Here is a 14,100-nt window from a genome sequence, read left to right on the forward strand (position 1 = left end):
AGCGTCGTTCGAGAATGACTCACGAGCGACTACTAGATGAACGATATCGTCGCAGTGACTCGGAAGCTGAGCGGCGCGGAAGGTTGACGGAAGAGCAGCAAGACGAAGAATGACGTCGCCACAGTGTGTTGGAAGCTGAGCGCCGCGGGAGATTGACAGAAGAACAGCAGGAGGAAGCGCGTCGACGCCATGCTGAGCTGGAAGCTGAACGTCTCGCCAGGATGACGAAAGAACAACAAGAGGAGATGCGACAGCGCCAGTCCCAACGGCAAATGGAGAGGACAGAAAACCAAGTCGAGGAGATGCTGGAACAGCGACGCGTTCAACGGCGAAACAAGTGCTACAAGGACGCCCTCGCCAACCAAGACGAGTTTGAAGTCTCGAGTGTTTCGGGGAAGAATGTCATCGCAGGAAGACACAAACTACCAGAGCCAACTTCGGTTTGCTCGAAGTGTCGAGCATGGAAGTGGCTGGGCAAGTCTTCGATCACATGCTGCATTGACGGCAAGGTCGCTCTTCCGCCACTCCAGCCTGCACCGGCCATTCTACGCAAGTGGTACCAAGATGAAGAGTTTCGGAAGCAGATACGCATGTACAATCAAGTGTTTGCATTTACCTCGCTTGGTGCGTCTTTCAGCAATCGCCGCTTCGACCCAGTAGCGGCAGATCAAAGTGTCCAAGGGCAGAGAGGCGTGTATACATACCGTATCCAAGGAGCGATGGGCCATTTCTTGGGATCTTTGTTACCATAAACGGATCAGGCCGGTCAGACAACGAAGCCCAAGTTTGCGCAGATTTACATGTACGATCCAGATATGGAAGCACGAGTGGCTCACCGACAGGGGATTTTTAGCGGCCTGAACAGAGTCGCGCTGTTGGACTTGGAGCACATGATGGAGACGTGCAACCTATTTGCGCGCGAGTTCCTTACGATGGGTCAGCGGATGAGAAGCATGATCGAAGCCGGCGACAACCCCGTCAACGTCGTGTTTCGCCTGTGTGCCAACAACTATGCGGGACCTCGCACGCACAATCTCCCCACGGCCACGGAGGTTGCTGCTGTGTTGGTTGATGACGGCAACGCGGCGAACAACCGAGACTTGCTTCTCTTCCCACGGTGAGGTGGGCTTTTGCGACTGTTCGAAACCCATTCGATCTACGATTCACTTCAATGTCCTCTCTTGCTCTCTCTCGAGGAACTGGGTTGGACGTACACGGATGAGCACACGAACGGCGCTACGTATCGGAACAAGACGCGAATGGCGCTTCGCGAACATGTTGCGTACCGACTCTACCAGAAGGAAAACGACCAGTCGGTTCTCCACCAAGGCGGGTGACTGTTCCAGCAGTGGGTGGTTGACCAACGTGCCAAGTGCGAACAGGAGAGTCTGCGCTGGGTCGCGGCAAACCAGAGGACACTTCGAGCGGATCTTACAAGGGAGTTCTGGATGCGTACCTGCATGAGGGCGTGGTTGCATTAGGCGAAAATTAGATCATCCGGTACGTAAAGGCACGCTACATTTCACCAGTGGAGGCTTGCCAGCGTTTACTCGAGTACCCAATTCAAGGTAAGATGCACACGGTTGTCACTCTCGACATCCACCTTCCCAACAGCCAGTTCGTAACTTACGCTGGAACCGCTGATCGACAGCAAGTGTTGGATAATGCTCGCCATACGAAGCTCACAAGGTTCTTCGAATTGGCCAAAAGCAACGCCGAAGTGAAGGACATGTTGTACCAAGACATACCGACGCTCTTTTGCTGGGACAACAAGGACAAGCAATGGATCAGATACAAAAACCAGCGACGCACCATTGGGAGGATGGTGCATTGCTCTCCGCGTGATCACGAGCGTTTCTACTTGTGTGTGCTGTTGTGCCACATACCTGGCCCGGAGTCTTTTGAAGACCTGCGCACCATTCGCGGTGAACTATGCCCGACGTTCAAGGAAGCAGCCATGCGAGCAGGCTACCTTGAGAGCGATCGCGAATGGGTTGCGTGTCTGGAAGAAGCCTCGCTCTTTCAGATGCCGTACCAGCTTCATCAACTCTTCGCTACGATTCTACTGTATTCCATGCCAGCAGATACGAAGGCTCTCTGGGATAAATTCTACGACGAATTGGCTCGCGATTACGAGTGCCAGTACCGCGAGCTGACCAACAAAGAAGAAATGGTAAAGTTCAAGACCCTTCACAGCCTCCACGAGTTCCTCATGGCAGCTGGGATTGCTCTGTCGGACTTTGACGACCTTCCGCAGCTTTCCGAGTACCCACACTTGTTCTTGGACTCGCTGCTTGAAAACAACTATATCCGCCGTGAATTGGAAGGATATGATATAAACGAGCTACAAGACATCGTAGAACGTGCTGACAGACTCAACACGAACCAGAGAGAAATCTACGACGAAATTGTTGGCTCAGTCGAAGACAGTAAACCCGATCAAAAGCTGTTCTTCATCGATAGCGGGCGGCACGGGGAAGTCCACGCTGCTCAACCATGTGCTGGTGAAGATATGTCTTCAAAGCAAGATTGTGATTGCTGTTGCTTCCAGCGGCATTGCCTCGCGGCTGCTTCCAGGCGGCCGTACCGCGCATTCCACGTTCAAGATCCCATTGAATCCGACGAACATATCCACATGCTTCATTCGCAAACAGTCCAAGCTCAAAGCATTTATCAAGGAGGCAAGTCTTATCGTTTGGGATGAAGCCCCAATGACGCACCGGTTTGCGTTTGAAGCGGTGGATCGCATGCTTCACGATATTTCTGACAATCTGCATGAACCGTTTGGAGGCAAAGTGGTTGTCCTGTCCGGTGACTTTCGACAGATTCTGCCAGTTGTCAAGAAAAGAACACCAGCTAATACTGTGGATGCGTGTTTCAAGTCGTCCGACCTGTGGCCCCACATCAAGCAAGTTCATCTGACTGAACATGAGAGTCCAGTGCGCAGAGAACCAAGAATCAGCCGCAGAACTGGCTGCCTTTTCAGAATTTCTATTGGAAGTCGGAGAGGGTAGGCATGAAGTTGATCCAGACCTCAGTCCGGATTGCATGAAGATTCCACGTGCCATGGTGATCGACAATCCTGCATACGACCCAGACATCGACGAAGATGAGGACAGCAATCATCTGCCCGTTCCACTCGGGTTGAAGAGGATTGGCAATGCCATGTACAGTGCAGATGAATTGAATGACCCTACAGTGGCAACGAACGACTACTTCGCTCGCCGCACTATTCTGACGCCGACCAACGCCGCTGTGCAGCGAGTGAATGAGGCTGTCGCGGATCGCCTCAGAGAAGCTCCACAAGTGTACCTGTCTACAGATTCGGTTGAAGACGACGAGAGAGCAGGGTCAGCATTCTTTGAGACAGAGGTCCTCAACTCGGTGAACATCAACGGGGTTCCGCCACACAAGTTGATCCTCAAGAAAGGCATCCCAGTGATGATGATGCGCAACTTGAACCCGGACGCTGGCCTGTGCAACGGAACACGGCTTCGCATCATGGAAATGAAGCCACACGTCATTCGCGCGACTATCATGACAGGAACCCATAACGGTAAGGAGGTGTTGATCCCTCGGATCATCTTCATCAGCGACGACGACATGAAGGACTTCCAATTTCGACTTCGGCGCAAGCAGTTCCCCATTGTCCCAGCCTTCGCGATGACCATCAACAAGGCGCAAGGGAAAACTGTTCACAACCTGGGATTATATCTACCAACGCCATGCTTCTCGCACGGCCAACTGTACGTGGCACTATCGCGAGTCACGGCAAGATCCAACATCACGGCGCTTATTGAGGGACCTGACGACGAGGAGGAAGACGGAGTGTACACGAAGAATATCGTGTATCGCCAGATATTTGAATAAGTTGCATTCTATATTTTAATAAGTTGCATTCTTGACTATTGTTGATTGAGCGTCTCATAAAAATACATATAACCTCACAAAAATAAATATAAAACAATCACCAAAACATGTATATTGTGTCCAGCCACTTTCAACTCCCCACCAACTAAGCATATACACACCGCCCGCGAAGCGGTTGGTGACTGCTAGTATATCTAAAGTACAGAAGTACAAGTTGCATGTAAGTAGACACATTTCTGCCGATTTGTTAACACCAAATACAAGTCTTCTTGGTTCTTTCCGTAAAGTCACGTAGAAGGGAAATAATAAAATAATAAAAATAAAACATTATAAAATAATTCTCACGACGTTTCGGCCACAACACAAGCAGCCGTCCTCAGGTGAAGAACAGGTCTGTCGGAAAGACAGCGTCGTTCAGTCACGAAAGCTTTAAACCAAATACAAGCTTGGCAAGGCAGCAAAACAACAAAAACAGTCCCAGACCACAACAAGTTAAGGCACAGTCCCTCGATCACATTGCAATTAAAAATGTAACTATTGATACACTGGTATGGTTCGAAGGTACAAATCACATTGGCAAATGGTGCTGTATCTGGCACTAATCTTATGCTTTAGAATAGTCTTTGAAGGAAGATATGCATGAGATTAAGCAAGGAGATGGAATTGGTTTTGTCACGCAGAGAAGAGCGGGGTGGACACTTGTACACAGCTCACAGCCACACGCACACAGACACACACCATCACCAATACGGTACTGCAAGATCCGAAAATGTTCCTCAGGTGCTCACTGAGCTGCATTGGCTTCCCGTTCCTGAACTAACACATTATTAGGTCAGACTCATTACATACAAAAGAGCTAGTCATAAATGAGCCGTAAAACCTTGCTGATCTCATCAAGGAGCATATTCAGATTCCAAAGAACACAGGATGAGATGTTACTATCCTTTGTGCAAGCACTTCCAAGAGTTCATGAACAGTGAGCCTGGTGAAATTTGGGGAGCGCATTGTCAGTAGTGAACCTTTGGATCCTAGGGTGTTTCGGCCTTTCATACTATACACCCTCCCCAAAGGCTGCCAGCGACAGGGTGATCAATCCTACGCTTGCGTCCCATTCCCAATTAGTCATAGGAGTTGCCTTGTTGTTGATAGCCAACATCCCATGGGACTATGCATGGCAGGGGTGTCCTCCTCCCTGAGTCAAGCATTGTTGACTGCATACCTCCTGGCCCTCTCACTTTGGGGCCCAGCTGGGGTCTTTCCTCTTCATCCAGAGCCACTGACTGCTGCCTTCTGCCGCCTCCGATACAGCTCTGATTGCCGAACGCTGGCTCTGGCCCTTAATTCCCAGGTCTCTAAGCAGTCTGGTTGTAGATGTTGCCACAAAACCTCTGCAGCCCACCTCCACTGGTCGGACTTCTGTGTTCCAGCCATGATGCCATACTTCGGCAGCTAGATCGGCATAGCGCAGATGTTTTCGCTCATAAGCCTCATCTACTGAGTCCTCCCAGGGTACTGTGAGCTCAATGATGAAGACCTTCTTGAGCGAACGGGACCAGAGCACCATGTCAGGTCTTAGGGTGGTGGTTGCGATCTCCGGAGGAAACACAAGTTCCCGGCCAATGTCAGCCAGCATTTTCCAGTCGCGGGCCAAGCGCAGCTGGTCTCGCTCTATTGGTGTAGAGCCGCTCTTCGGTGGTTTAGCCCCTTCGCGGACAAAGGTCGTCCGTAAGGGGTGTGATGCTGCTGGGGGTGGTAGGGAGTTGGTGGCAGCTCGCTTGTCCTCCAGGGCGGACGCAAGGTTTTTAAGGACTTGGTTGTGACGCCAAGTGTAGCGTCCTTGGGTGAGGCTTGTTTTACACCCTGTGAGAATGTGCCTGAAGTTGGCTGGCATGGAACAGAGGGCACAGTCCGGATCTTCACCATACCATTGGTGAAGATTAACTGGTTTTGGAAGGACGTCATATGTTGCTCTGATGGAAAAGCTCAACCGCCTCGCTTCCATGGCCCACAGATCCTTCCAGCTGATCTTCCTCTTCTCCACACTGTCCCATCGAGTCCACTGTCCCTGTTTGGCAAGAGAGACTGCCTTGGCCCACCTTGCAGCATCCTCCTGATGGCGTACTTCCTGCAACTACCATCTTCCGCCGCTCTGGTGCAGTGGCCTTACTCCAAGCAGCACGGCTAGTTAGCCCAAGGCCTCCTCTCCCTTGCTGAACATGACCCACAATGTCAGCATGTCTGAGGGCTGCTGTTGCTTCCTGGACTGCTTTTCCTGGCCTCCATTTGCGCCCAGTTGCCAAGGTCGGCGCGTTGTTGCTCACCAATGGGTCTCGAGATTCATTCAGTGTCATCTGGAGCCTGGTTTTTGCACACTTGAATTCCTCGGTTAGACTGGTGAGGGGCAGCTTGAGGACACCATCTCCATAGAGGCCTATGGTGGTAAGGCATCGTGGAACTCTGAGCCACTTCTTTAAGTAGCTAGTGACTCCTCTTTACATCTTCTCCACTGTTGAGATTGGAACCTCATACACTGCTAGGGGCAACAACACCCGGGGTAGGAGACCAAACTGCAGACACCAGGCCTTTAACTTTCCAGGTAGCTGGGTGTTGTCGATGGACTGTAGGCTACTACTGATGTCTTTGCGCAGCTGTTGCACCTGGTCTTTGTCCTTCAGGCTTGCATCATACCACCTTCCAAGGCTTTTTACCGGCTGCTCAGACACTGTTGGGATTTGGTCATCTCCGATGAAGAATTTCAGGTCACAGAGTACTCCCTTCACAATCGAGATGCTGCGTGACTTGGATGGTTTAATCTTCATACGGGCCCAGCTGATGTTCTCCTCGAGTTTTCTGAGCAGTCTCCTGGTGCATGGGACAGTGGTGGTCAATGTTGTAATGTTGTCCATGTAGGCTCTGAGTGGAGGGAGGCGAAAACCAGAGTCGACTCGCTGTCCACCAGCAACCCATTTTGAGGATCTGATGATAACCTCCCTTGCCATTATGAATGCCAATGGAGAAATGGTACATCCCGCCATTATACCTACATTCAGGCATTGCCATGAGGTGGTGAACTCTGAGGTGGTGAAGCAGAACTGCAGATCCTGAAAGTACGACTTCACCAGGGTTGTGATGGTGTCCTGTATGTGGAAAAATCTGAAGGCAGACCACAGGAGTTCATGGGGCACAGAGCCAAATGCATTGGCGAGGTCGAGGAAGACTACATGGAGGTCCCTTTTCTCCACCTTGGCCATTTGGATCTGGTGCCAGATCATGCTGGAATGTTCCAAGCAGCCAGAGAACCCTGATATTCCTGCCTTCTGTACAGATGTATCGACGTACGCATTCCTTTGCAGGTACTCGGCCATCCTCTGGGCAATGACCCCAAAGAAGATTTTACCCTCGACATTCAGTAAGGAGATTGGGCGGAATTGGCTGATGTTCACTGCATCCTTCTCCTAAGGGATCAGGACCCCGCCTGCCCTATGCCACACTTTGGGTATTATCTTCTTTAGCCAAGCTGTTCTCATGAGCCTCCAGAGGAACCTCAGGACGTCTGGTGCGTTCTTATACACTTTGTACGGGACTCCATTTGGCCCCGGGGCTGATGCTGTTCTTGCCCTTCGAACTGTGTTTTCCACCTCTTTCCATGGCGGATGGCTGGTCTCAATATGATGTTCCGGGGGTTCAATGGGTGGGATATCTGATGGGATGGCCAGATGTTCATGTCGCTTTGAGTCAAAGTTTGTTGTTCTCAGGTGCTCTTCTAGGTCTTTCTTTTTTGTTTTTAGAACTCCACTTTTTTCCTTCGTGAAGAGACTTTTAAGGATCTTGAAGGGATCTTTATAGAATCGAGTTCTAGTTTGTTCTTTCTTCCTTCTGCGCTTCCGTAGGTTCTCTGCTCTACGGAGGGATGCCAACCGGGTTTTGATGTCAGCCTGAAGTGCCTCTATGCCCTCCTTTTCCACTTCCGAGGCTTTCTTCCACTGTTTCTTAAGCTGTCTCCTTTCTTGAACGAGGCGCTTGATTTCTTGTTGCCTCCTGGAAACTGTGGGGTTGGAACCTTTCTCCCGCCTTTTGCCTCTTGCACTCCAAAGCTTTCTGCCCCGTACTCATAGATGATGTCCCCCATCCTCTCCAACTTCTTCTCCACTGTGCCTCGAAGTTTCTCGAGGGTCAAGGTAAGGTCAGTATTCACTGTTTCCCACAACTTCTTGTCACTGGCGCCAGACCACATCACATACGGGCTGTGCCCTGGTAGTCTCCTCTCGACTGCAGGTCTGGGAGGCTGGGTGAGTTCCACTCCTGTTGTTGGTTCCACCTCAGTTGTTACTTCGGTGCTTGAGTTTACGTCCTCCATGACAATGGTACTGAAGCACTGCAAACTATGGTTTGCGTCCAGTTGCTGTGCTTCATTCGACTGATTTGATCGCTTTCGCAGAAAGTAATCAATGCGAGGCATCTGTCTCTCGTTACCCAAACACCCCTTCTTCCCCTGGTGGATCCTCAACCCAAGGAGCATAACGTATCATGCAAACTCCCGTCTTTGTCGCAATGAATTTTGGCAAGCTATTGAGCAAAGAGATAGACAGCCCCACAGACTTAGACAGAGACTCACACGGAGACCTAAAATCTCCCACTAATAATACAATAATGATAATATTCATAACAAAGATATATGTTGTTGCGTTGTGAGTGTGAAATGTAATGATGACGGAGTCGAGTGTGGGAATTGCTTTGGTGAGGCGGTTACAGAGGTTGTATTGCTAGAAACGCTTCAGAACGTTCCAGTAAGTTTTTGTTTAAGTGTTGTTTTTACCATGTTCTGAAATGTTTTACATGACAATAAATTATCATCCACCACAGTCTGCTGGATTCTATAAAATTACAGAAGACCTATAATTTTACGATTTGAGACGAGTAAATTTGACTTGTGATTAATTATACCATTGCAGAGGTTTTATGCAGGAAAACTTTATTGAGTCTAATGGCTCATTATCCGAAATTCTTATTCATGCCGATATTTAATTGAGGCCATGACTGGAGTTAACTGTATAATCCACACTCGTAGATAAGAAGGTGGTTGAATGAAGATCCGCACAGACGAATCTGCAAACCGTCGAGTTGTCTGCATTCCCCGTTGTGATTTTCACAAATCTCTGAATGATTCAACAACCCTTGCCTCCCAAAACAGTGGATCATAGGTACAGTCCGTATGGACGAGAAGGAAATTAATGGCAAAAAAATGAATAGAATGAAATCAGAAGAATTAAATAAATAGAATGACGTGACTATAATGGAATTCATAGATTGGAATCCAGGTGGGGTTGCTGAAACAACGTGGTTATTTTGGCTCGTGGACAAATCAGCCGATGCAAAACATTTCCACAGACTACCCAGCCCCCAACACCTGGTGACAAAACGCACTACCTTCTCTCTCTAAATACCACTCAAAATACAACATGATTCGTATTACAGGAACATATTTCTTTATACCACAGCTATATTTATTTTTATGGGGGGGAATTAAGATCTTAGGGTTAGGGTAGTTGAATGAGATTACCGTATTTTCCCGCATATGCATATAACCCATAGCCGCATATACCCCGCAAAAATTACGTTTTGTGTTAAACAAATTTCAGATAGCCCGCACCTCCATATACCCCGTATGCATTCAGATTTTTAACGTCATTACCACAGCTTAATTTCATCATATGTATACAAAGTTTACATTTGTAATACATTCCACTATCAATTGTTAACTTTAAAATCATTACGTGCACGAAGAAAACAAACTAACAGGAAAAGAGTGAACTTAAAACAGTAAATAAGTAACAAAAGTAAATATCCAATAAATAAGTAACACATAACCGGTAAATAAGTAAATAAGCGTACTGTTAGGCTTACCAGCATTCGACCTCATCATATTACATCTACTGGTAGCTACTCCTGTACAGTTTTAGCCCTGGTAGATTGCGCACTGCGCAGACAATAGCGGCAATACGGTAACGCAATTGCCTCCTGGCAACAAAGCCATTGGAAGTTTGAAACAAAGCTCATGGTTGCGACTGTAAACAGGAAGTGCTCAGCCAATAGCAGCGGCCTAAGGGACTCAGCAATTATGATTCCACGTTTGGTAGATACTTTTTAAGGCCCTTCCCATTGTGTCATCCATAGCCTCAGCTGAAACTTTCGCACCCCCTTACAGCCACTGAAAGTATTACGGTAAACAAAGGGCGCCCACATCAAACATTGTCGTTTAATTGTACAAACAATTCGAATAATTTTAAACGTGATAACACGTGCATTTTAGTGTGAGTGGTTTATTAAGAAGTGCTTAAGTCAAAGGTCTTGTTATGTTTGTAAAAATTGCTCTACCCCGCGGCTTATATGCGGGAAAATACGGTAGTGCATTCAATTTCATTGTGAAATCAAGTAAAAGTAAAATGTGTGTTGAGGTCTGAACCAAAAGGTCTAAACATTGCTATTATTTGTGTAGTGTAACAACGTGCATGGGGTTTTGCAAGCGGGGGGGGGGGGGGGTCGCCAGCTTAATTAATGAGAAGTTAATAGGGAGGAGGATAAATACAAGAGCGTGTGAGAGGGAGTTCAGTTGGTAGGCGTGAAGACACGAGGAGACAAGAGAAGTCCAAGGCACCGCTCTCAACACCGCGCCCTCTACAGCGGCGATGGCTTAACCCCCACTGGGGGCAAGGGCGAAGTTGGAGAGACGAGGGTAAATTAGGCTAGCAGTGGAAAATCTAGCGCCATCCTAAGTGTGAACATGAGAAGGATAGCAGTGGAGAAGCTAGCAGAGGATATATCGAGAGCCTAAAAGTGGAGAAGCTCGTGGAATATATAATGAGACTAGTGGTGGAGAAGCTACCCGAGTGTATAGTAGTAGGCTGGCAGTCGAGAGGCTTGCAGAGGGTACGGTGCGAGCTATCAGAATGTATAGTAGTAGACTAGCAGTGGAGAGGCTCGCGGAGCCAGAGAGAGCAAGCCAGCCGTGGAGAGGCTATGAGAGCGAGAGAGTAAGCCAGCAGTGGAGAGGCTAGCGGAGCGAGAGAGAGCAACCCAGCCGTGGAGAGGCTAGGGGAGCGAGAGAGAGCAAGCCAGGAGTGGAGAGTCCGAGAGAGAGAGAGAGTGGAGTGAGGGAGCAGAGTGTGGCGAGCATCGCAGAGCTACGTGGTGTTGAACTTAGAGGTTGTTCAAATAAAGTGACACGGAAGAAAAATAAGTTGTCCGCGTGAAATATAAATTCTACATTAGCATCGGCACGCTGACAAACTGGAGGACCGTCGAGGACCACCATCGTTCACCAATAAGTGCACCTAGCATGGCACAAGCACCATGGTCACTTCAAGGCCACAGTACCCTGGGTCACATAGCCTCATGCACCCTGCTGAGGCATCAAGTGCGCATGCCTTGCAATAGGTGTCTACTTGGTGTTTAAACATCTTTATACCTACGGCAAAATTGAGTCATCCGCCGTTGCCGATCATTGCTACAACGCTGTGGGCTCTCATGATATTGTCTTTTCCGAGACCAAGGTGCTCTGCAAATTTTCTGGCGACCATCAGAGGTTTGTTCACGAAGCCATCCAGATATATAAACACAGCCATAACTTCAACCGTGATGATGGGCACAAACTGAGTAATCATTGGAAAGATGTTATTAACCATATAAAAAAGATTTAACTACACATTTGTACCATCTTATTTGACAGGTACTATTCTACTTTACCGAGTGTTGACATCCCCAGTGTTTACCAGTATTGATTACTTTTATGCTTATTATCAGCTAACACCGGCCACAACCATGAGCCGATGTGCACCTTTGTCTCTTTTAGCCCCGCTCCCGACGCCCATCAGGCCATCCCCTGGCTACCACATTCAGACAAGCCCCCCCCCCCTAACTTGTATTTAAGGGCTTGTCTCTTGGATTTTCCCTCACTTGATACAGTAAACTAGCAGTCGCCGCCCGCTTCGCGGGTGGTGTGTATATGCTCGTGAGCTTCGTATGGCGAGCATTATCCAAGACTTGCTGTGGATCAGCGGTTCCAGCGTAAGTTACGAACTGGCTGTTGGGAAGGTGGATGTCGAGCGTGACAACCGTGTGCGTCTTGCCTTGAATTGGGTATCGATTTAAAGCTTTCGTGACTCCAGGTATTCATCTTCTTGGTTCTTTCGGTAAAGTCACGTGGAAGGGAAGTAATAAAATAATAAAAATAAAACATAATAAAATAATTCTCACGAAGTTTCGGCCACAACGCAAGCAGCCGTCCTCATGTGAAAACCAGGTCTGTCGAGGCGACAGCGTCTGAATGAAACAGCACCATGCTTGGAGCATATACTTAAGCTGGGTTGGAAGGGGGGGAAAGGGCGCCTTGACAAAATAATTTGCATATCAAGAGGATTTAGCATATTTATGGGAAATGCAGGTATGTGATTAGTACTACTTATGCCCGTGCATTATGCAGGATTAGCAGCATCAAAGGGAGGGGATATGGGAAATGCAGGTATGTGATTAGTACTACTTATGCCCGTGCATCATGCAGGATTAGCAGCATCAAAGGGAGGGGATATGGGTAGCATTAATAAAGGGAAGGATTGTTAATAGTATGTAGCTGCAGTAACTAAAACCACCAAGTAAACAACTAAAGTATAAACTACATAGTATCATCAGTATATTAAATATACTCTACAATAAGCTGAGTTACTAACAGTAAGTAATACTATACAATTCTGCGTCGTAAAAAAATATAATATGCTTCCATCTAAACTTTATTCTCTTACATCACAAACACAACATTATATTATATACATTGTAATATTATAATATGTATTATTCTACCCACCCTAATGTATATCACACTGCTGTATATTCACTATACAATTAAGATACTATATATTACTTTGTACATTGTATTAAGCATATACATGTTATACTATTTGTTATTATATACTGTAGCATTGACCGTCGTGTGAAAGAAACTAAGAGGAAGCAACGAAATATGTCAATGGGAGAGTAGTGGTGGGAAACTTGCAGCGGAGCAAAGAATCTATTCCCTGCAGAGAATACAATGCAAGTGAGTGGAACGCGGTCTGAAAGTCACCGTAAACCTGAACATAATCAGTTAAGATCCGAAATGGTTCATTACGTCCTTCCAATGATTGCTAAGCCAGAATCCATCTTCTCGGTTGAAATAGTCTCTGTGTTTGTATATGTGGATCGCCTCATGAACGAATCTCTCATGGTAGCCAGATGGCTTGCAAAGAACCTCTGTCTTGGAGAAGTCAATATCATGTGAGCCCACTGAATTGTAACAGTCATCTGCCACGGCTGAGGTGTTTGTCCTACCGTGTTTCAAGTCTGCTTTATGTTCACGGATGCGGTCCGAGACATGTCGTTTGGTTTCTCCAATGTGGTTGTTGTTTTTCCGTCATCCTGGCGATACATTCAGCTTCCAGCTCAGCATGGCGTCGACGCGCTTCCTCCCGCTGTTCTTCCGTCAACCTCCCGCGGCGCTCAGCTTCCAACACGCTGTGGCGATGTCGTTCCTCCTCTTGCTTCTCCTCAGTCAACAGCCCGTGGCGCTCCGCTTCCAGCACACTGTGGCGACGTCGTTCTTCGTCTTGCTGCTCTTCCGTCAACCTTCCGCGCCGCTCAGCTTCCGAGTCACTGCGACGATATCGTTCATCTAGTAGTCGCTCGTCAGTTATTGTTGAACGATGCTGGGCCTCCAGCGCAGTGCGATGCGCTCGCTCAGCATCTTGTTGAAACGGAGATCGCTCAGCACGTCGCAAGCGATTATTCTCGTTGCGCTTTAGGCGACACAACTCTTGAAGGCCCAGTGTGAGTTGTGGATCCTCCCGCGCTGCGGCTCGAGCAATGACAAAGTCAGGGTCGTCTTCTTCTTGCTTACCTTCCTCAAGATCCACGTGGAAGTCGCCGGGAGAAACGACATGATCGTGTACGTCCATGAGAACATCCTGCATATCACTTGGTTGATCCATTGCGTCGTTGCCAGCGTTGGTTTCTATGCGCCCTTCATCGATAACATTCCCGAAGTCAAGCTCTCGCATGGCCTTATTCAACCGAAATCGCTTCACTCGGCGGCGATTGCGGCGATGATCTTTGACCTCCTTCGGCTCGTCCGCGGCAATAGTTGCATTAACGATTTCGTTTTCGTGCAAAGCGTCCTCGTGCTCCTCTCGTGTCTTTCTCTTT

General features: G+C 48.1%; 1 protein-coding gene and 1 pseudogene across 1 annotated transcript; both read left to right on the forward strand.

Moving 5' to 3' along the window:
- The first annotated feature begins 221 nt into the window (after window positions 1-221).
- On the forward strand, window positions 222-1,492 carry LOC144953667 (uncharacterized; annotated as a pseudogene).
- A 3-nt stretch (window positions 1,493-1,495) lies between these two features.
- LOC144953669 (uncharacterized) lies at window positions 1,496-3,870 on the forward strand (the record flags this gene model as incomplete). Its single annotated transcript, XM_078884245.1, is given in 3 exon segments — window positions 1,496-2,463; window positions 2,465-2,923; window positions 2,925-3,870. Coding segments are annotated over 3 exon segments (2,373 nt in total), but the record flags the coding sequence as incomplete, so codon positions are not given.
- Window positions 3,871-14,100: the final 10,230 nt, after the last annotated feature.

This window comes from Lampetra fluviatilis, chromosome 80, assembly GCF_964198595.1.
Source record: "Lampetra fluviatilis chromosome 80, kcLamFluv1.1, whole genome shotgun sequence".
In the NCBI taxonomy this organism is placed as follows: domain Eukaryota; kingdom Metazoa; phylum Chordata; class Hyperoartia; order Petromyzontiformes; family Petromyzontidae; genus Lampetra; species Lampetra fluviatilis.